Source organism: Nasonia vitripennis, chromosome 3, assembly GCF_009193385.2.
Source record: "Nasonia vitripennis strain AsymCx chromosome 3, Nvit_psr_1.1, whole genome shotgun sequence".
Lineage (NCBI taxonomy): Eukaryota > Metazoa > Arthropoda > Insecta > Hymenoptera > Pteromalidae > Nasonia > Nasonia vitripennis.
Genome location: NC_045759.1, coordinates 13,373,506 through 13,397,702, shown reverse-complemented (window position 1 = coordinate 13,397,702; position 24,197 = coordinate 13,373,506). Strand labels below are relative to the sequence as shown.

General features: G+C 43.0%; 1 protein-coding gene and 1 non-coding gene across 11 annotated transcripts; one reads left to right on the top strand and one right to left on the bottom strand.

The window, feature by feature from the left end:
• The first annotated feature begins 701 nt into the window (after nt 1–701).
• LOC100115428 (J domain-containing protein) lies at nt 702–18,351 on the top strand. Of its 10 annotated transcripts, none has more exons than XM_032598498.1 (5): nt 702–944; nt 2,697–2,870; nt 5,446–5,547; nt 11,456–11,572; nt 15,449–18,351. In XM_032598498.1, the coding sequence occupies exons 2-5, from the start codon at nt 2,784–2,786 to the stop codon at nt 15,686–15,688; spliced, it is 546 nt and encodes a 181-aa protein (XP_032454389.1). In that variant the 5' UTR covers nt 702–944; nt 2,697–2,783; the 3' UTR covers nt 15,689–18,351. The 10 variants fall into 10 exon arrangements, with proteins under 10 accessions (XP_032454389.1, XP_031783829.1, XP_032454387.1 ...); XM_031927969.2 differs by having other exon boundaries at nt 739–944; nt 11,441–11,572; XM_032598496.1 differs by having other exon boundaries at nt 778–995; nt 11,441–11,572.
• Nucleotides 8,026–8,132, bottom strand: LOC116416992. The gene has a single exon (XR_004227305.1). It is a non-coding gene; the product is annotated as a U6 spliceosomal RNA (small nuclear RNA).
• Nucleotides 18,352–24,197: the final 5,846 nt, after the last annotated feature.

The window sequence follows — 24,197 nt, the reverse complement described above, 5'->3', positions numbered from 1 at the left end:
ATTACAGGAAATTTGCTTGACGCTGCGAGCCTCGCGTGTCATTAACATTTAAATGAAGCCCCCGTGAAATTCGTTGATTCCCTATAATTTGGATGACTTTTAGCGTTTGTGTGCACTTACGCGTGTTTCAATTCACTCGAGAGATTAATTGGCTTGGTTTTATTAGGAATTTATTTTTGATTGCATGAAAATACTACATTGAAAAACGCCGAGTTGACTTTTGAACTCTTGGTGAAATTGAAATTGGATTCTGAAAACTGTATTGTTCGTTTTCGTGAAACTCGATCACACGTTCTCACGCAAAGCTACCGAATATGGGGGATTTATTTGATAAAAATACTGGACGCGCAGTAAAAGTTTTATTGAGCGAAGTAAAATTGAAAACACAGCTTTTTTTAAAAAAAATGATCGAATGTTCATCTCGGTTAAGAAAATTGACAACACAGCGGTTATGTTTTACCAGTTGAATACTGTATAATAAATCATTTCACAGTCTGGCCATGTTTCAATATTTTGCGCAACTCCAACAAAACAGTGAAAAGCAACATAATATTATTAAAAAATGTCCTCGCTATAAATCTAAAGCCTAATACGTACACGAAACATCGTTAAGAACTCGGCGTTCGCCTTACTCCGTGATTTTCCAGTCGGTAAGTCAGAGCGTGAAGCGCAAGACACAGCCGGCCCCTTCCACTTGTCGCGCAACAAGGTCGACAATGATCTTGCTTCTTCCGCCGCGAGTGAAAGTCGTCGTCGAGAACGCTACAGCTGGTTTCTCACTGAGATTCTCGTTCGCGCAGTTGACGTTTGATGCTCTCGAGCATCGCATATGCGTCGTTTTGAACACGCGTTCGTGTAGTTGCTCAGTTTGTTGTCGTTTCGCGAAGTGCAGGTTTAACTACACTTTATCATTATTATTCAACAAGATCAAGTGAATTTTCAAGGTGAAGTGCACGAGTGTGATAGTTGATATTCATTGCGTTGGCGACAACTCGGTAAACGAGATGCGATGGCTGGACTGAATAACAAGAGCTGTATTATAGGAATGTGGCGCCTTGAATTGTTTTTCTATGAAACGGACTTGATTATTTTCCATTAACGCGAGTTATCTGTGAGGTTCTTGCGTAACGGCTCGTAATTGCGAAACTTTTTTCGTAGCGAATTGATATTTCCCGTAGCGGCTTGGCGATTGAGTTTTATTTCGTTTGATAACTGTAAGCAGAATGCACCTTATTGGAGAACGTCTTATAATTGGGAGCATTTGCATATCGACGTGATGTTGCAAAAACTCGTTTTTAATGATGTACAAAGATCATTTTTTGCGGTCGTTCCACAAAGTTGTAAACGTAATTAATTTATAAAATACGCCAGGTATCATCTGGATGATTTGTTCGAGCGCGCGTAACATGGTTTTAATGGAGAATGTAGGTCAGGGAAAAATGTTAATATTGACATTCGTACTCTGGTTTTGCACAATATTATAAAGATCGAAAAAAAGTAAATACACAACCGTTTGCATGGCTAGTTTTTCATTAATTTCTGTTTGCTCGGCATCAGAGCCATAAATTTCACAGAGAGGATCAAGTTTATCGCTTACATTATTTTAACAAAAATCGTAAGTAAACACTTCAACGCAAAGCTGAAATAAATCCTCGACTTCGTATAAGTCATTCCAACCTCAGCATCGGCCATATAATAGAATTCCTCGTCGACGAGAACAAACAACGAAATCTTGCCTTGCGCCACAAACAATCTCAGCCTCAGGAAAACTCGCTCCGACGCATAACGCACGCGCTGCAGCAACGAAACTCGCAACTAATTCTCTCTCTCCCTTCCTCGTTCTCCGCGAGCTCCGTATAAGACGCTCTCATCGACATCCAGCCTCGGAAAGGTATTTCCTTCTTTGGAAATAAGAAAGCGAATTAGGGCTAACTTCGTCAAGGTACTTTCCCTCCCGGAAACTTGCGGGCAAATCGACCGTCCCCGGGGAAACTCCAAAAATCTCCAATAATCCACGTGCGACCAGCAAGCAAAGCCTACGAGTAATAATAAAAAAAGAGGTAGAGGTAGCTTAAGCCCTCGGGGGGGGGGGGGGGGGTAGCAGCTTAGACGACTTAACCAGCTGATTAACGCTGGCAATTAGGCGTTGAATTTCCGCGTCGCTTAATTGAAGGTCTCGCGCTCGCGCTCCGGTTGCGATAAGTGAATTGCCGCTCGCCAGCAGCGGTAGCCCCTTTTTCGCGAGTATAGCAAGCATCGTAGCATCTGCTGGAGTAGGATCGATCTATCTCGCTCTCTCTCTCTCTCTCTCTCTCTCTCTCTCTCTCTACACAACACAGCAGCAGCGCGACTCGTACTGCGCAGAGTCTCCAGGACGGACGCTTGCGCGCGCGCGCAGCAAAGCGGATGGATTTCCCGGGGAATATCGGCCAGCCCGAGTCAGTTGGTCTCAGTCCAGCGTTCCACATAGCCGCTATTCCTCGCGCTTTTTATATCGTACACGGTGGTGCGGATACACACGTATATAGCTGTATACACGGGCACGTACGTTTATATATTAGAGAGCGAGAGAGGAACGCAGGAGAGCGCGCGCGCACTCACGGGCAACAGGTTGCGCGCTTGCTTCGAAGTAGATTGTTATCTCTGAGGGAAGAAGAAGGATTTTTCATTCCGATTGTTTTTTTCGCCGTGTTTAGACAGGGTGAGAAGAGTAACCGAGAAGGAGGAGGAAGGACACGTAATAAGGAAGTAGAACACACACATACGCATACACAGGAGCAGAGATGAGCGTCGTCGATGACGTGCTGAACTACAAGCCTAGCGAGGACGAGGACTTTTACGCGCTTCTTGGCTGCGACGAGTCCGCTTCGGTGAGTTACTTTACTGTTATACGGCTGAGAGCTTTTGTGTCGCTCCGCGACGGGGTGTACGGGACGTGAGATAATGTTGCGGAGGGGCGATGATTCGCGCGCTGTGTGTGTGTGTGTGTGGGTGTGTGTGTGTGATGGAATTTATGTATGCCGGTGAAGCGATGGCCTGGATTTTGTTGACTTTGCCCCTTCAGCATCGGTGATGGATGTGTATTAAATAAAGCTTTTGTGAAAGTAGGTTGGATAATGGTCATCAGGACTGCAGGAGCGAATTCCAATAATGCGATTCCGTACGTGTATCAAGGATCGATTGGTAGAACGTGGAAACTTAGCGAGCGCAAAAACTTTTCATTGAGAAATTTAATTGCAAATTCCAATGCACGCAAATGTCTACGTCCAACTCGAATCGAATCAAGCCTTTCAATTGCTAGCCGCGGCGCACTAGAAATCTGTAAAGTTTGCTTTCGATAACGTATATACTTACCACTGTTACATCTCCGTTCAATTAGCAATTTTTTCCATTTAAGAATTTGCGAGAGATTTTTTAAAGAACCGATGATTATCCAGATTCGAATCGGTGTATTGAAGTGTTCGGCTTTCCTCCGTCAGGATTTCCTTAGTGAGGAAACGTTTTTATCTCCAATCAAGATATTCTGATCGAATGGTGCTATCTATCGAAGGCAGGCGTTACCTTGAAAAGAATTTCCCAACTGAATTCTTCAGCTGCCTCGAAATTCTCATCAAACTAATAAGGCGCTTATTATTAATTCCAACAACAATGCACGGCATAATGAACTCCGGTTAAAATTTCAGTATATCTTTGGCACATTCTCCAGATATTTCCAAACAATTTAATTAACTTGAGAAGAAGCTTTTCATTGGGAAATTAATAACGTGGCAGCGTCACTTCGGCACAACTATATAAAACTTCCAATCCTTGCTATTGTAGAAAGTTTTAATGGCGACTCCTTGTAGTGTACTTTTATTTAGTTTAAAAGAAACACCTACTCGATTATTTTTCCGTATATCCTATCTATTATTGCCCCATTTCGTTTTCCGTTATTTTTAGCATATCGATATACTTCAGCTCGTTTCGTTCTACGGAAGAAGAAATATCAGCTCAGATCTAAACGGTCAACGGGGTATTTGAAGTCTGATTTATTGTTCTATCCGCTGGGGGAGAAATCAAACTTTCTATTTGTGTATTTTCTCTGAGAGAATACTAAAAGTTCCCGACTGCCCGAGCAAGTTCGGCTCGCGAGCTTTTCGAAAAATCCCATGCACCGAGTTACAGTCGAACGAATCGCATCGTTCGTCTCCTCTAACGGCGGAAAAAAGTAGCCTGCCCTTGAATGGTTAATTTTCGAATCCAATTCGAAACAACATCGCATAGTTTGCGTTCTACGAAACACACACCGTCCTTTTTTTTTCATTCGTTGCACTTCTCTAATGCCCAACAAATGAAGCGCGTCACACTAGAGTTGGTCGAAATTCAATCAAAAAGCGCATCGCTAGCGGCAAATATTTGCGCCGTCGCTCGCGAAACTTTCTGCTATTTTGTTTGGCATCGCCCGACGCCCCGGCGCGCGAACAGTGAAAAAAAAATGTTCCATCTACGAATAGATCCGCGCATCAATATTTGACGAGAGAGCGCGACTCGCTCGCGCGGTTATATCGTTCACGCACAACTCGGCGGGGGCGACATTCATTATCGGGTGATTAACGTCTCGACGACTCCTTTATTCCTTCATCCTCTCTCGATTTTCTTTCCATCAACGCGAGAGCTCTTTCATTTTTTCTCTTTCATCGCAAAGTGACGCACGCCGCGCCTTATAAGTTTCCGCGAGCGGCTTAGATATATATCTTTTGGGCTAACGATGAAAACGGACGAGTCGATATTGATCCTCGCGGGCAATTGCAGAGCGCCAAGACCCATTTGTGTTTGTTGTGTGTGTATAATGTGTATGTAGACTGCGAGAACGGCGACTGGGGGTATACAACCGTTTTTCATTTACGGCGGTATTAATTTAATCGTAGCGCTTCGGCCGTATAGACTTTGATATGCCGGACTGTATATCGATTTTTTCGACGCCCAAGAGAGGCAGGCTTATTAATAATTTCGCTTATCTGACGTGAAAATGTTTACGCTCGGAGTGAGGCGATAAGCTCTATTGATTAACATATGTCGTTTGACGGGAACTGCTCGTGACGAGAGAGAGAGAGAGAGAGAGAGAGGCAACAATTTTTGAAATATTAATTTTAGTAGGTTATCTTCCTTCCCCGTTTCGTTGTACACGTGTAGTTTGTATTATTATTATTGCTGCGCTTTACTGTTGGCTTCGAATGCATGCATACCATAATTATGCGAGTTATCCACGAGGGATTTAACAATGTTGGAGGTTTAATCTTCCGGATCGAAATAACTCGGACGAATTGAGTGAAATTGAATTTCATTTAATAATTTAATGTGGGATGTCAGTCAATCTGGTCAGTAATCAAAGTAATAATTTTTACTTGCTCGTGGCTTTGCGATATATTGTCGAGCTTTGCGCTAATGATTTTTCTTACTGCGTAGGTCGAACAGATCACTGCCGAGTACAAGGCTCTGGCACTTCAGTACCATCCCGACAAAAACGAGGGCAACAAGGATGCCGAGGCCAAGTTCCAACAGCTCAAAGTGAGTTTACGAAATTCGATTAAAAATTCTCATAAAACGTAATATTAACAAATCAGAGAACTCTCTTACATTTCGCACATGGGCACACGATTTTCCAAACATTTATCAATAATGAATTAAAAACTTGCTACACAATTATACTGCGAGCATGGTTGTCGTTATTTACATCATCAAGTTAATTACAAACTTCATCGATATCAATCGAGCTGTAAGCAAAATTTCCGGTAACTGATATTTAATGACGAGCGGCTAATTGCAATCGCAACTGCGAAGCTATACAGAGTACGACAATTAAAAACTTCGGAAAAAGTAAAAACAAAAATCAATTTATTTATCGAAACTCAATAACTTACAGCTCTGTCAAATTGCTCACACCATTTGTGCGAATACCAACACTCACACACACACACACGCACACACACACACACGCATGTATATCCCATAACAACTCATAAATCAAAGTCCAACGCATTAAATAACTGCAATGCCCATTTGCAATCACAGTGATTCCCATTATCGAACCATCCGATGCGCGACATATAACCCTCCCCGCGGCCGTTAATAGCTCGGCGGATCCTGCCGTTAAACCTAAGTACGAAAGCTCGTTTACCATCGGCCGCGCCGTTATTTACCGGACGACTCGCGCGCGACTGAAACCGCCCGGTAACCGTAATTAAGCGCCAATGAGGCCAGCTTTTACGTCTACCGTCGCATCAGCGTATAGGGCTTTACGCGTTCGTCACTGTTATCTCGGCTTTATAGCTGTACCCACCTTCGACATACTCAGCGTCTTTTATCGATAAATGAAAGTTCGCGTGCGATTGAATGTATTCAAATTGAAATTTTCTTTTCGGCAGAATCAGTACTCGACTTCTACACGTATTATGAAATTTTAGGAATGCAATTATAGAGAACCGACCGATACTCCGCTCGAGGTAAATCCCACTTTATTGGCCAACTCGGCAAACACGCTATCGGCTTTTATTCTTGAACGCTTTCCTGGTCCGCAGCGCGCGTTTAGCCGTGTCAGTGCGTACGATCCCTCAAAGCGACTTTCTTCTCCGGCTACTCCCTCGAGAGGATAAAAATTATACGACTTTCTTCCATACTTATTGAATTTTATCATCGGCGTAAAATGCGCAATATGCAGCGTCTAATTATCCGAACTGCTCGGCTCTTAACTTTTAATTGCACCCGCGACTGAGCAATGTGTTTAATTTCCTGAAATCACCTCGCCCCGCTATATCAAAGTACAAAGCGTTACACTCTCCGTGTAAACAACGGTAGCCAAGTTCATACTAGCTATGCATATTTTAAACACACATACACAACGCGATGCTCACATTTTCAGCGACGTATCAACGCGCGCGCTTGGCGTAATTTCCATTAAAACCGCGGGACGTAAAAGGATTAGCCGTCGACGTGCGCGCTCTTGAAGTTTCGCGCACACACGGACAAAGTTTCAGCGGCGCGCGCGCGTGCGAGCGTTTCTCCGGGATTTGAATAGGGAAACAAAGCGAGAACGCGCAGCTTGTTAGCTTCGCTGCTGCAGAGATGTACTTTTCGAAACTTCGAGCGCAGAGAGAGGGAGAGAGAGAGGAGTCGAATCGATTATTGATGTAACCGGTGATGAAGGAAAGGTTTATGGGCGTGGAAGAGGGATAAATGTATGTTGTGATGGGAATAAATCGCGTCAGTACACTGATAATTCGTTATTAAGTTTTTATTAGATGAGAGTAAACGTTGCTCGATCCCCTGATTCTTAGGAAGCTCTATTTTATTCAAAAGTGGAAGATTCATCATCATTAAGTTTCTGTCCTCGATAAAATATTCATTAGCGATTCAACAAACGATGACTTACATCGTCCACATTTCTGCCATTATGAAACCGACTCCCCACGTGTCGACCGTCGGTCCGTGGTAACCGAGCAGAAGCTCTGGTGGGTTGGTATCAGAGTGTCACCACTTGATTGGTGTATCGATTTGGCTGACCGTCGCTTCTTACTCTGAAAGTTCGTGCTACACCGAAATTTTTTTCGTGATGAAAGCATATATCGATTTCATGTTCCGATGTAAAATCAGTGAGAAACATATTAAAATTTAGCTTTGCTTATAAGCGTTAATATTTTAATGAAATGTATATAAATTCGTGAACATGCCAATACAATGAAATATGCTTTTTTACGACTTCTTTTATACTTATTGAATTTAATCTTCAGTGTAAAACGCGCAATATGCAGAGTCCAATTACCCGAAATGCTCCGCGCTTGACTTTTAATTGCACATAACTCAGTAACGCGTGTCTTTCATTTCCTGAAATTATTTCCCTCGATAGCAAAAAAAAACACAAAGCATTACATTCCCTATTAACAACAGCGGCGAAGTTAATAATCGATTTAATTAAAACCGCCGTATAAAGTGAAAGTATTAGTCGTTGACGCGTGCTCTTGAAGTTTCGCGACCGCATAAGCAAAGGCAAAAAATGTGGAACGCTTCACGATTTTGCGTGTCATCCTTGCGCAGGGGCCATGCTAATCTTCTCTGTATCGTTCCAATTTTAGTATATGTACTGCCGAAGCAAGTACGTCAGACGAATCCTCGACGCTCCTTATATACGAATCGCCGCAATATCTCTGCACTTGCGGGAGTGCGAAAAAATCGGTAGCCGCCTGGCGCTAAATTTTGGAACTACAGGTCAGCGCGCATGCGCGGATATTGTGTGCCAAAATTCAAATCGATTATTTGCAAATTAATGCTGAAATCGCATCACGATTAATATATGAATAAATATAAACAATTTATATATTTTTTTGTAAGTTTTTTAATTTTTCTTCGTTTTTTTTTCTTTAATCTAATTTAACGTTTATACAGTTTACTTGTAATATACTTACGTGAAGCGATTACCCGCTGCTAATTCGGGACAGCGCAAGCGTTTAGCTGAAACTTCTATTAAACCGAATCAAGCGATAAATCCTGCGAAAGGCTAATACGCCGCACAGCACGACTTCGGGGGAAGGGAAAAAAAGGAGCGTGAAAAAAGAGAAAGAAAGTGACTACGGCCTCGGCAACTCTTTCTCTTTCCCTCTCTTTCGGGCCGATGAGGGACGCGGAGAGAGGCAATTGTATACGCTCGTAATTCATTTCTCTGTTCTCGACAAATTAGACCAATTGTTTAATCCAGCCTCGCGGCCGAGTATACGTCACACACACACACACACACACACACACACACACACACACACACATACGCGCATATATATATATATATATATATATATATATATATATATATATATATATATATATATATATATATATGTGTGTGTGTGTGAGAGAGGACGAAGGTCGTGCGAGCGTAATTGTCGTATACTCTCGATGAGATTTAATGAATTGAGCGCGGATGATGAGAAATAATATTTATAACAGCGTGATAAATATAGCACACGGAAACAAACGGCTAATTATTATTGTCAACGAGTTAAATTGGGAAAAAGCCCCTTGCCAAGCTTGAATGCTTCCCATTATATTATTCGATATACAAAAGTGGCGCAGCGTCATGACAACAGAAACAAAGGCCCTGTACAACCTTTCGTAAAATTGTCCACTTTTGTTGTACGCCTATATACAGGCTCCACGATTCTCACAATATCAGCGACAATGCCGCCCACCGGCAAGAATTAAAAGTCCGCTGTTGAATTCCACGAAACATTTTTACGCGGACACACACACACACACACATATCTATACGTACTTGCACGTGGATACATACAGATATATGGGAAATTCTACGGGAAAGATGCCATTTTCTGGTTGGAGAAACAAAAAACAAAAAAATGTGTTAAAAATGCTTGATTTGATTTTTAACGTATTTTTTTTTTAATTCCAGCCCTTTTCCCGATCTCTCACTTTACCGTAATACATTTTCTGTTTGTGTCCTTATGCATTAGGTACATGCCATTAAACAATGTCACAAGGCACTTTTTCGATGTTGGAACGTGGTTTTGCATGGTTCTAAACATGTACAAAAGAAAAAAAAATTGGAGGAGTGTGCCGCAACATTTATTTTTTCGGTTTCTCCAACCAGAAAATGGCATTTTTCCCGTAGAATTCCCCATATATATATACATCTCTCCAGGTACTCTCGGAAACCCTATCACTCGGCCGCATTGTTCCTCGACTAGCTTTTAACGAGCACCAGCTCGTGCAGTATAAATACCTGTACAGTTGTATTCCGCCAGGATATACATTCGCGTCGCACATGCATAACCTATATGCATGCACAATACGCGAATTGGTCTATAGCGTACATAGATGAAGATATATGTGCATACACGAAAACGAGGAGGCAGCTGCGCAGAAGAGCGTAAATTTTTTGTCAAAGTTGACCTGCTCTGTAAGGACGTGCCTCGAATATACGCGATGGAAGCCGTTTTGTGCTGCAGAGACTGAAAATGCAGAGCGAATACGACGGGGCTTTAGTTGTAAATGCGCGAGCGTTATATGTGTGCGTGGGGCGAGAAAAAGTCTGAGGGAACGTGGAGAGCTGTATAGCAGCGAGAGGAAGTTATAAATAGAGCATGTGTGTGCGTGTGTGCTGGGGGATAATGTTGGATAACTTTTGATTAATGGAGGTAACTTTTTTTCTCTTTTAAGCGAATAATGTACCTTATTGGGTCGTCTTTTTCCGAAGGCATTTTCGAAGTTTGAAATCGCGCGGGCGTTGATCAATTATCACGTGTGTATAATTTATATATTATTTTCATGAAAAATATTCGCTTAGCTGATGTAATTTCGATGAAAAGCTTTATTTACATTAGTATCGAACGGCGGTACATGAGCATAAAAGTTCAAAGTATAGCGTAAAGTTCTGGTTACAGGATAAAAAATAAATGTAATGACGTTGCAACGCGAAGCTTTTAGCGTGGGTAATGATTATTCGCTTTTCTGTGATTAGTTAGCTTTTGGAACGAAAAATACACTTGCAGCTCGTCCGAGTCATTAAGTAATGTAACGCCATTTATATAATAGTCTTAACTGTGCCACCCACACACACACGCACTCATAATCCTTATACTAAATCAATTCGAATAAAACTTGCATTCCGTGCGTCATAATGACAGCATATCGTAGGAGTAAATCGCAGGGATTCGTTATTATAACGTGCGCCACGTAGGTCGTTATTGAAACTTTGAAAATTAAGTCTAAGGACCCGATCTCAGGAGCGTGTAATGCTCCCGCCGCGCTTACAACGGCTCGAAGTTCACTTCAAGGGTATAAATTAAGGCTCGCGTTTGAAGCGCCGGGAGTAGAATCGCTCGCGCATAAGTTAGGTATATACGCATATACAAAAGATTTTCCACTGCCATGAATCCAAGCGTATTAAATTACGTCCCTCCGCCCGCGTTCTCGTTAATGTCTTCCCGTGTGTAGCTTCGATAAAATTCAATTACCGGCCCTTAAAGTCTTCTCCCTATCACCGCGCTCGCGAAAAAGAAAGAGCTGCAGAGAGACGGGAAAAGAAACAAGAGTTAACAACGTCGTCTCGCCTTACCTTTCCAATATAAAACTACGCACCGCTTCCGAGGATCGATCGATGCAACAATGCACCTGCGTTTCGCCATTAAAAATATGAAAGCAAAAAAAAAAACGACGCGGACGATACAAATCGCCCGTCATCCGCCGGCAATTATTCCTTCATATGTGTTGCACACATCGATCAGTCATTTTGAATATATGCATTCAATCAATACGTGCATACACAGGACAAAAGCCGATCCATTTACACGTACACACAGACGACTCGCGCGCGGATCAATTCATATCTTGTTGAAACACACACGCACACACACATCTGTTAATGTATTATATATAACACACATATATATAACGCCAGGCTTTCACGTTGCAGTACGCCAAGGAGATACTCTGCGACCCTGAAAAGAGGAGCAACTACGACAAGTGGAGGCACAGCGGCATCTCGATCAGCTACAAACAGTGGCTCGGAATGAAGGAGCACGTTCATCAGGTACACACACACACACAAATTTGCCGCAATTAGCCTAATTACGTCATGCCACGCGAACCTTTTCATCCCCTTCTCTCTCTCTCTCTCTCTCTCTCTCTCTCTCTCTCTCTCTCTCTCTCTCTCTCTCTCTCTCTCTCTCTCTCTCTCTCTCTCTCTCTCTCTCTCTCTCTCTGTATACGTGTGTTTGACTTTGGCCAAGCGGCCGGAAAAAAAGGGAGCGCGTGACCTAAATCCCTGCCGATGCTCTGCGCGGCGGGAGGTAAACACGCTGCAGGTGTACGCGCGTACAAATACCAAGGAATTTCGAGCGATAAGGGATGCGGATGTGCTCGTGGGTGGACATGTGTGTGTGTGTGTTTTTTTGACGAATTCTTTTGTCTAGGTTATAAAAAAGCAGGGTTTGCGCTCTCGCGAATTCAACGTCTCCGCAGGAGTTGAAGAATTCATTATTTATACGCTGTACATACTCCGGGATTCATGCAGTCACTTTGACTTTTGTGTGATTTTCGCGAATGTAGCTCGTCGAGAGAAGTTGTGAAATAATTTCGAGGGTGTAGTGGTAGTAGTTTTTTTATACCACTCTTTGCGTAATGCATATTAAAGCGAAGTCGTATATAATTAAAGAGCAGTTTGAAAAACCGTTCGTTATTGGATTTCATCGTGCTAGTTTTTTTCTTTTCATTATTTGCTCGCTCTCGACTCTTATTACACGATTGAAGCGTAGATAATTTCCAATTGGATTGATTGCATCCGCGGCTCGTCGATTACAATTCTGAAAATGAAAAGCAGCTCGCAGAGGACTGCATAGAGAAGATAAGTAGCGCTAATGGCATTTGCGGACACGAACGCGTATATTCAGCCCTGCGCAAGTTCCGATGTTTACTTTTCATATTGAACGAGACGGAAGAAAATTCGTGGATTAAAATAGAACACTCGAGCGGCTTGTGTCTTCCCGCGACCGAGTGTTTGTACGTAACTTATTCCGCACACGTTTCCGTGCATCCAATATATATATATATATATATATATATATTGGATATATATATATCGGCTGGAGAGGTGTGTATATATATATATATATATATATATATATATATACCTCTCCAGACGAAATAAACGAAGAATCTTTTCCGTCGCTCGCGAGGGAAGCGTAACTTCGGGACTCGGGAACTTCTGGGGTATGACCCAGTTTGATTTATATATAAGAGCCGCTTGTAAATGCAAACTCACTTTAAATGACTTTATACGACGATGAATAAGTTGCCCGCAAAAGGATTTGACCCGTCGCGGCGCATACTTTACTTTTCTCGACACGCGCCCGAAAAATTAAAGAGACGGCTAATAGAAGATTGTTAGATCATCCGCGCAAAAGTTGCGCAACTCGCGTTAAAAGCTCGAGCTTGCGAGGTCAATAGATAGGTAAAACGTACGATTTAAACAAACGTTACGTTGCACACGAAATTTTCTCGCACGTGTATACTCTCTCGGTTAAATTTATATTCTAAAACGTGACTTTAACGTACTCCAGCTGTACTCGCAACTAGAAATCAGCGTTGACCCAAATAAGAACTCGCTGAAGCCAAATCCCGGCGAAGCCTTGGGGGCCAGCGAGATCGAAAAGATCGAGCTGGCGAATAAACTGGAGACGCAAAAAAAGGGAATTTTCTTCGTTATGGCAACGAGTGAACGTAAAAGTCCCTACATATAATACATCGACTGTCGCGCGCTGCGCACAGAAGCGGTTTATAGAATCGCGGAGAATGACACGAGCCAGAAAGCGGAGCTGAAGCGCGTTATCGATTCGCCGCTGCGAGTTCCATTAAGACGGTGACCCGCGCTCTCTGGTAAATGAAGTTATAAATAGCCGAGCTTATACGTATACCAATTGGTTCGCATCCGCGCGAAGATTATGCGTTTTGTCCTTACGGCTTCAAATTGGAGAAAGAGAGGGATATTCGCTTTTGATCGAGTGTGCGGGGCGATCGTAAGAAGGATGAGTTTTTGACAGTTTGATGCTTTTCCTTGCCGCGCCTGCGTTTGCTGTGACTCGTCGCGGCGACCAGGAAGCTTATACGTGCTTTTGATCGATTTTATTATCGCGCGGAAAATAGAGAAATAAGTGACATCCGCATCAGGAGGAGTATTTATAAGAGTCGCGCTTTTAGAAGCGAAGTTTCGATGAAAAACGATCCCCCGGGATGCATAATAGTTTCTCCAACTCGCGGAGAAAGAGGGAGAGCAAACTTATAGGATCTCAGCAGTCCAACTTTTGATGCGGAGCATAAAATCACTCTCGCTTGATTGCCCGAGCTCATGATTTTTTCATCCATCCGACTACTAACGTTAACGAATGTTATTCCAGGCCGAAAGAACCCTCGGCTCTAATCCCGCTAATTTAATCGGGAAATATACGGAATAAGGCAAACGCCGATACAGAGCGCTCGCACAAAGCTCTCGCTATTTGCCCGTCCGTCTATATATCTCTCCCGCGAGCAAATACGCGCTGAGTCAATAGACGAGTAAGTATCTCGTGCAGCGACGTGCGGTCTCTTTCTTTCGCTCTATCTCTTTCTCCGCGCTCGGCGATTAAGAAGCGCAAAGGAAAACACAGACTGATATGTAAATATATATACAGGCGGCCAGCCAGGCGGGCTGAGCTTTTTGCGCTGCATCTGCAGGGATTGAATTTTCATCAAAGCGCGCGGATTTGATATATTCATCACGAGGGGGTATTGTTCTCTAGGCGCGAAATTATTACGAGATTACCGATCGATTGTTCCGACCTGCGCGAGTGTGCGTGTATGAAAAATTACGCTTCGGAGAGATAGAGACTAGGGCAGGTGCGGATGAATGTATGTATATAATCCGAGTCCGACGCCGGCGAAGCATATTTATGCTAATAATGGCTCGCGGATAAAACTCTCGTACATCAAACCCTCCGCTCGCCGAAGACGTATAGTGGGTGACGGGTTGTCTATGCGCGCGAGTCTGTATCTGAAAATTTTTTCGCCCTGAGTATCTATACTTTGATGTGCGCAGAGCTGGCTGATGAATGGCGGTTTTTATTCGCGCGATGGAGCTGACATATGGATATCGAGTGTTCGTATCGAGCAAAATGTTTGATTTTTATAATTTTTTTCCCAAAAAGTTTTGGTTTGTGGAAACAGTTATAACTCCAGTGATGCTTCTACTTGTCAAATATTCGTGCATCTACTGGGAAGAGAGCCTCATATGGCCGATCGAAGTATAAACGTACCTGTATATTCGCTCTCTGATTGACGGTTCGCTTTTGCGTCCGATTTCTGCGAACGCATGGATTTCCAGTGACCAAAAGTGAAAAAAGATAAGATAAATAAGAAAAGTAACAATTTTTTCATCTTGCGCTAGAGTTTTCTCTGCCGGTTAATATCATACTGCCCGTCGTTCTTTTTTAGCTTTGATAATAATTAATTTCAGCGAGAAGTTCAAATAAATCGTAGTCGAAATTTTAGTACTGGGCGAAAATTCGCATAAAAAGCTGTTTATTTTTTCACGAGTTTTAAATTAAATTTTTTCGCTGACAAGCGTTGCGCATTTTCTGCAAAATGAAATATTCCAAAATATAGAATACTTACTACCCGCAAGAACATCTCTCTACTCTTAGATTGTGTACACTGTTTTTATATTAAAAAAAAAGAAGCTTCGCGCAAATTTCATTTTCTTCCGCACTCATTACCCAGATTTTATGCAGCGCCTCTATAGGTATCGCCATTTTTATATTGAGCAATATTAAATTCTTTTCCATCTATACCGTCTATTCCATTCAATTTTTACTGACTTTTCTCGCGCAATCTTCAAGGCATTCTTAATCAACATATCCGCTCTCCTCATTTACAGTCGATGCACTGGAGCACGCCGAAGACAAAGGATCGCATGCTACCGGAGACCGAAGGCGCGGCGAGCGGCCTGTCCTCGCCGGCCTCGGCTTTGGGCCGCACCAAGATGCAGGCAGCGAACGCCAATCGACGAGCGAGCGAAGGCGGCGCCAACATCCACTACGGGGCCCGTCGGGATCTCAACTGGGACAACCAGCCCCCCAGCGAGATAGTCAACAAGTTCCGTAACTACGAGGTCTAAGAGGTATAGGGCCCAGCTACCCTCACCCCACTCCGCACCTTCGTTCCTCTTACTGCTCCTCTTTCCTCATGATGATGATGATGCTTCCTCTGAGCGAGGGACTGACTACTTTATGGAGGCGTGTCCGTTGATGATAATGATTATGATGATGATTATGTGTGAAGACGCAGAAGAAATATATATGTACCGCGAGTTTTGGAGAGCGATGTTTGCTGGATCGTTTGCTGTATTATTTTCTCCCTTTTTTTATTCGTGTACGTGTGTGTTTCGTTGTGAGAACTGTGCGCATATTGTAATCGATGCAGACCGTGGACTGTGTAAATTGCGTTGACTTTGACAGGTGTTAAATTTCGATGCGCAGCGTTTCCAGACTAATGGCTAATAAATCGATGCTTCGCATATATAATTTTACGTTTATTCGTTTCACGCGCAGTGAGTTTCAGTTTTCCGCTGAATCCATGTCAGATTCGAAAATATTCCGCGTGCTCGCGCTTCACAACCGTTATGACTTCCTCGAAAAAATCGATGGACGCATGGCCGTGGAAGTAATTTTGCGCGATTCACGCGAGATTTTTAAATCAGCGCTTTCAATTCAGTCTCCTTGAATTACTGTATTCTCGATTCGCTTGCCTGGAAGTATTGAGACTGCGTATGAATAGGAGCGAGAGATACTTGAGAAGGATCGATGAAAAAGTTGCAAATCCAAGATGATGAACGGTATGCTGACATTTCATTTCCTTTGCCGATGAATACATAAGGAACAAAGTTTCGCGCCGCTTGTTAGTAACTGCTTTAACGGCGAGTTTCTTTGAGCTTTCATTCCTACTGCTAAATGTTCAAATATTATATAGCCAATGTGGAAAAGTGTAAATCGCAGTTATCACTATACTTTCGCTCGAGTTTAGACGTTGAGTGATTTTAATACAAAAGTTGTTTTAGCTGAGAATATATAGTTTAAACCTCGTGGAGAAGCTGAAAATAGTAAATAATTCTTTTGGGAAGACTTACTCGAGTACACTTTCCAAACGCGTTCTATGTGATCTCCCGATGGGAAGAGCTGCATTCACTCTCTGTATACCTCGATATACCTGTACTGCGCTTGTGTACACATTATGTGAAACAAGCCACACCTATACATATTATACATGCGCTCGTATAATCCACGAACGTGAAAATCTGTGTATTTTTTTAGCCGAAAAGATATGATTTTTCGAAAAAAAGACGGATGCCTGCGAATTTGCGCGTAGTGCTTTGCGAGGACGAGAAAAAAACCAGAAAAAAAAAAATATCCGTGTACACGAAGGGAACAAAAAGGCGTACGTGCCGGTAAAATTTATCGCGAGCGCGCTCTCGAAAAAAAAGTTTTCGCATGCAGTGCAGTGGCTCTTTTTTTCCGCGAACTTTCGACAGAAACCAGAGCAAAAAAGGAACGAAGTAAATTCTATCATATCTATATTTTATTCTTGTGCAAAAGCTAAGACTTTCATATGACAAAAGAGAATCAAAGTAAACGATATCATAGCCGTATATAAATACCGATATATATTTTACTGTCTTTGAAAAAAACATTATTTTTTCGAAGAAGATGAAACGTGATGAATATATTTCTCTATAACACAAAACACGTATATAATCAAAATGAAATTCAATATTTTTCATGAATTTTAACTGTCAATTACCTGTATATTATCCTCACATGTATCAAGTAACGACGAGCTCCAACGTCTTTCTTCGGCTGAACAAATAATCGATAAAAAAATATAGATAAAATCGTGAGCAGCTACATGGAAAAATATAATGTTGCGCAAGACACAAAAAGCCCCAGTTCTTTCAAAAACCTCCTGATTTACGACCAAAATCAAAGAACGTTTTCGCGTTTACTGAAAAGTCAAATATACGTCAGAGTTCGAAACTATACAGGTTTTCTTCCAGAATTCACGAGAATCAAAAGTAGATGAGCGCAGGTATCTCAAAAAGTAGAAGAGGCAAAAAGTATATATCTATATACACCTTGTTATCGTCGACTATTCGCGAAAGAAAAAAACTCATGGCGAACAAAAGGAGTAAAGAGAAAAAAAAACAAAATATATGATGACTACTATATATTATATACGTATATATACATATAACGCCGACGTGGCCTCGTTTTCGCCCGCTGGACGTCGCGAGCGCGAGGCTCGAGTGAATCTATATAAGTATAACATGATAAATAATAAATATGACGCATAAATACACGTGAATAAATAATATCGCGCAACTACTGCAAGGATAAATGGACAGCAGACCTCCCGTTTCAGAAAACAAAACCACGTATTGCATTGTATTGCGTTGCGGAGCTATGATATAATATAACCGCAACTGCAGCAGAGTATATAATTAAAACAAGTTGAATCAAAAAGAAATAAAAACTGAAAAAAGAACAAAGTATAAATATTATTACCAACTAAGCATGTGTAAATGTATACCATAGAGGAAGTATGTTCGCGTAAAACTGTGTCTAAAACAAAGTCGAACACAAAATATGGTGTGAACGCGTGCGGCGCGCCCGAAATATCCCGCGAGCGCGTCGCGCGTGCTATACTTATTATAATTCATGTACTACACGAAGAGATATGTGCATTGATTTCGATGTGTTTCAATAAAAACTTCATGACTTCGTGAAACGCTGCGCCTTTTTAAATATGTATTTCCCTCCTCTTTCGAAATGTGTAACTGCATCCGTTAGCTCGTAATTAGGCGAGTTTACCCATCGTTATTCCGCTGAATCGAGCAATTTCTCGTTAAATACGCACTCGGAAATTTCCGTTTACACGACCGAGCGAAAAACTTTTACAGCCCATTTCCCGAATTCGTTTAGAGCAGCCGGGGAAACTGGAACGCTTCTGGCTCCTAAAGTGTTCGAAAACAGCGCATTTACACTGAATAATACACCTGTGTATGCATATAATACGTACAGTCTCCGGCAAATAGCTTTCCTCCTTGGCGTGTAGCATGCGTGCATCAACTCCTCCTCCAAGTCGTCAAAATTTATAAACTCTCTACGGGTAGAGCGCTGTATCCATTATTCATCCCTTCTTGGCGTTTTCACTTTTCCGAAGTCCGTCGCCGAGAAATTTATATAAGAGCGCAGTTCGATTATTCCCGTCGTTCAGCTGTCGCGTCGTATTGTCTGCTGTTGCTGCTGCGTTCGAGTTAATGTAACCAAAAAGTTCCTTCATATAAATGGTAATAACCCAGGAAGTACAGGTTGTTTCAATGCATTTACGCGTCGCGCTCTGCAACTTGGGAGTCGACTCACCGGACAAACCCGTATAATCCAGAATAAAAATAAAGAAATAACAGCAGCCCCTGCGATTTTATGAAGGAACGCACGATATCGTATAGAGACCTCGGGTAAATATAATCTCCCGCGTCGAGTGCAATCGAAATTACAGTATTTTAGCACCTGAGCTACACACACAGCGTGTGTATATAAAATTCCAGCCGTCGACGGCAGTGAAACCGTGCATATAAAGCCTCTCGCGCGGTGTTCTCATAAAACTCGAGCTATATCTCCTCGAACCATCAACGAATCCGACCTTGTAACACTACGGTACCTACTCACATTACAGAGGCGCAAAAGTATTATCATATCGCGCGACGAATGATCCTCTCCCATAACAGATTCCATCCACGCGTGAATATACATGACGTGCAAGCTCGCACATATGCGCATACGTTGCGCAGGTCAGCCCGTCATTTGTCCGTTGGGCGCGGCTGCGAGTATCATCAGCGAGGCCGGCTGATGCTTGTACATGTGTGTGTGTGTGTGTGTGTGTGTGTGTGTGTGTGTGTGTGTGTGTGCTAGATCAACCTTTGACCCTGCTTGGGAACGAGGTTGCTGATGTGCTTCCGATAGAGGCTTTGTGCGAGAGAGAAGAGGGCGTGTAACGAAGAGAGATCGCGGAATGCAGGCTAATGGGGAGAGTTTCGAGATGAGGAGCTTTTTGGCGGGAAATGAGGGATTTTGAAAGTTTGACGCGGGGCTTCGGGTTTTTGTAATTGAAGGGGGTATCCCGTGTGCTGTTGCGAACAAGGATTACACTTGACCCGATTCTGACTGGCTGGAGCTTGAAATTTAGCTGAGTTACGGATGGGTATTAACGCAGGTCTATGCGCGTTACGTATGCGCATATGCATGAATTTTAAATTTTGAGTCGGGGATACATGGTTCACCTACGTTAATAACCGTAACGCACACGAATTCTAATCATCTTGAAAGTTTTCTCGCTTCGTAGCAGTAAATACAAAAGCCGTCTGCTATTGTTTTGCATCAAGGTGTCACGGAGAGAAACAATAAGACAAAGGACTCAGACGACACGCGAAAACAATGCAGATTCCACGAAAAAGCTCCTTAAGGACCTGAAGCCCTAAGGGAAAGCTCCAGAATCTTCGTAACGAAGTGCGCCGTTTTGACATCTGGATCTGACGCGGTAGATTTCGCAGCAGCTTCAATTACGGCGCGAACCAAAGTTTAAATTATGAACGGCTGCATTATTGAAGCTTCACCATAGATTGCGCACAGTATAAACGAGAGCGAAGCCGGCGTTAATCCGGCTGCGTTTTGCTCTACTCTATAATATAACGTTACACCGATTACCGTGTTATCGGCGTAATCAATTTAGTATTTAACTTTGCCGCGATAAACAGCCGTTAGTCATATCCTCAATACATCCCTGGATTACGGATTACCGATCTCGCAATTGCGACGCCAAGAATCCCACAAGGCTTCAAGTGGGCATTTTTTCCCTCGAAACTCTTCGCTGTTCGCTTCCACAACTCACTTTCCGACTCATTAACCAACAGACCGCGCCATTTCATTTCCGAGCGCCCGAACCACTTCGGCCATTTTTGCAATACTCGCAACAAAAGCTCTCGTATGTCGGCAGTGGAGCTTGCAAGCGCAGACAAGAGAGCGAGAGCGAGTGACCCGAGCGCGCTCGAGTTTACCGATAGCGAATTAGAGCGAAACCCAATTGTTTCTCGCTTCGCGGCATCCTCTCTCTTGTCCATTACGTTCGTCCGAAGTGAGATGCGCGCGATTCCTGAGCTTGAAAGCTCGACTTTGAACGTCGGCGGCGTGTACGCTAGTGGGCGAGTTTGGAGATAAATTCTTTTTTTTTTGCATCTCTGCACTCTGCTGTATTTTGTTCTTCTGCGGTGAACCAGGCTACAGTCAGGGATAAATTATAGAGAGGCTGGCTTGCACGGTGAACGGGTTATTTCGGGTGAAAAATTGATTCGCCGCAGCGCACACGCGCCCCTCGTATATTTTTTATTCGGAAATTCGTACGACTTTCGAACTTTTGGATCGACGCGCGCAGAGAGAGAAAGAGAGAGACTGCGTATATTTACAATTTTATTATTCCAGCGTTTTTTGAAGATCCCCGCGCACGACTCTTTTTATTCAAAAAAGTCAAAAAGGCAGCATCAACTTCGGATAAATCTTTTACGGCGTATAACAGCGAACTCGGGGAATATAGGGGTGTGTGTGTGTGCGTGTGTGTGTGTGTGTGTGTGTGTGTGAAAACTTGGCCGCGATGAAACACACAGAGACACGAGCTCTATACATAAACAAGTCCCGTCTCAAGTCGTTGATGATCCAATTTCCACTTAGATGAGAGCTTAGATCCTCGACAAGAGGATCACTCAATATACCAGTCTCAAAGCCAGCTCTTTTCTAAGGTCTTCAACCGTTGACGCTTAAAAAAATACATCACGCGCGCGTATGCACAAGACTAATGACGTCGAGTTTCCTCGAGGCGAAATTCAGCGCTATTTTTAGCCGTATTTGTTCTACCCTCGCTGTACACCTCCACCCCCTCCCCCTCCTTATTTGACATTCTTTGAAGAACTTTTTTCTCGATCTACGTATAGAGCTTCGCGTGCGTCGCGTACACGAACTTTGTAAAGCGCGACTGGCGAAAAAAAGCGGCAACTTTTAATTTAAACTTCATTAATCGAGTGTTTCAAAGTCGATCCCCCGGCGTCAAACAATGCAATCTCGCGCGGTGGAAATCGAGTTCACACTACAGACGCGTTTAAAAAAAAGAGGGGGAGAGGGAGTAGCGTAAGTTGTGTGCAGTGGCATAATTACATTTCGCCGGACTATACGCGCGCAACACAGTCAATGATGTTATCGTTCGATAAGCCCTGCGCTGCTAGATTTTGTTCAACTTTTGCGAAGGTACAGAGGTGGGAGGGATGAAAAAAAGCGACGTCACCTTGAAAGGGTATAGAGGCTAGCGGTGTATACGCAGATATTTTGCTCTCGGAGGAGAGCTTGCAGGAAAACCTATTTCATGTTTAAAATGTGTGTCATCTAAAAGAGCGAAAAAAAAAGATTATATATCGATTTATCGATTATCGATATAGGGAAGTGTTTATTTATTTTTCCAAACTGCGCGTTAACTAAACGATTTGTTTTAGGAAAATTGTTTATACATATATTGTATGTGAATTAAATTTTTACTTTGAATCTTTTAGGATTGAAAATTAATTAACTGTGCGCGCTATCGGGCAGCGCAAAGATCTCATTATCGAAATTTTGAAAAAGCTGTATGATGAAAAAGGCGAAAAAATCTCTGTAAGTGGCACAAGGACAGGCTGAATTAGCGCGTAAAAACCGAGTCGTCTGTCGTGCTTGTAAATGTGAAAAAAAGAGCGTAAAAAATGATGATTTTCGAACGCTATTCTGTCGTATACTCTAAAACTTTTTAAAGCTCGATGCTTCTGGTAAGATTTTACGACGCATTGATTCTGTCGGACGGAAAATTTACATGTGTTTTGTGTCTTTCGCTGAGGCGGATTGGAGCCGTGTGACCTACATCGATTGTCGAGTGAATTTTTCACGCTGAGGGTTTGCTGTCTTTATGTATAATATTTTGCGGATAATGACTATATAGTATAAAATGTGAGAATAGAAATTAAATTTTGAATTGATGAATCCCACACGTTGCCGATCCCACGCATATTCCAAAACAAAATCAACACCACAGTGAAAAGAAAAATCCTCTCCAAAGCCTGCAGCACCACTCAAAAAGCCCAAACTACTTCCCGCAGCCTACACTTGCGGCAAGCTCCTCTCTCAAACGTTCCCGCCAACTTTGACACATCCCTGCGCGCACATTACCTCCGAAGTCTCTCCGTGAAAGGAAAAACCTGCAGAATTTTTCCACTGCTCTTTGCGCGCACTCTCGCAGCTGCGCTCTTTCGTCCTCGCGTTCGCATAGAATTCCCAGCTCTCTGTACGAGTGTACACTCACACACGTGAGGCTGACTCTCGCTGGCAACACAACACTGTGCAGGTTTTTTCCCGCGGGAATTCGGGCTAAGAGAAGGTCAGTAGCGCAGGCTTCGCTGAGTGACGCAGTTGAAATGAAAACCCCAGGACGAGTGCGCGGGAGATTGAATGGGCCGACGTGGATCAAAAGCTGGGGGAGAGTCAATGATGCCTAGTAATCAATTTTTCGGACGAGGAAAAAAGATTGCTGCACTGCTGCCCCCCTCTCTCTTTCTGCTCTAATTTCTCCGCATACCGGCTGAGCTTTGTACCGCTGCGTACTTATAGCCCGAGGCTCGAGCTTTTCTTCATTTTTGATTGCGGATTTGTTTTTTGGATTTTATAATTTCGGTCGTGTGTAACTGCTGAAGAAAATTGATTAATTTCGGTATTGTGTGATCCAATTATTCTACCGAAACAAAAGCTGGTAAAAGTCGCAGTGCAAAGTTGTTACAGCGAGGCACTCGAGCTGCATACTGATTTAGTCCCTCGACGGACGCGGGGACAAACTTGAAAAGCCGCGTGCGCGCACGTCGGGATGAAGTCGACGTTTTTACTTAACTACTTGGCTAACGGGATTAATAAGGGGATTACGCGCGTGAGCCTTTTTCCGTAGCCGTCGCTGTTATATACCCGTTCGTGTTAACGGTTACGGTAATCGCGTTTATTGGATGGTGGTATCCGTGGGTTTTAAACTCGTGCGTTTGGTATCGTAAGAAAGGTCAGGATTTCCATCGAAGTATGAGCTTATGTAAGAACCTCATAATCCAATCTTTATTCCCCAAGAAGCAACAGTTCTCATCTCGAATCCACACGTCCCAACACGATTTCCCGAGCTAAATCGCCCCAGACCGCAGTTCATTCCATTCTCGAAAAGAAAAAACAGCCAAGCCTATCATCCGATCGTCGCATATAAAAGAGAGCAGGTACTGCCGAGCAGCGGCGCAAAACTGTGTGTATAGAGAGAGAAAACCCGAGCTAATAACACTGCAGCTCGTTGTATAACGTGCACCACGCCTACGTTGAAATCTTCTCTCTCTCTCTCACTCTCTCTCTCTCTCTCTCTCTCTCTCTCTCTCTCTCTCTCTCTCTCTCTCTCTCTCTCTCTCACTGTTGCGTCAAAGCCGGCGCTTCGCAAACCGGAGATAACCGAGAGAGCAGAGCAGACCAACTTGCTCTATAGATTCA

Bases quoted from the DNA above. Each gene is read 5' to 3' on its own strand.
- LOC100115428 (XM_031927969.2), top strand. From the start codon at position 2,784: ATGAGCGTCGTCGATGACGTGCTGAACTACAAGCCTAGCGAGGACGAG. The intron at 2,871-5,445 runs GTGAGTTACTTT...CTTACTGCGTAG, and splicing joins GCTGCGACGAGTCCGCTTCG to GTCGAACAGATCACTGCCGA. The intron at 5,548-11,440 runs GTGAGTTTACGA...ATATAACGCCAG, and splicing joins CCAAGTTCCAACAGCTCAAA to GCTTTCACGTTGCAGTACGC.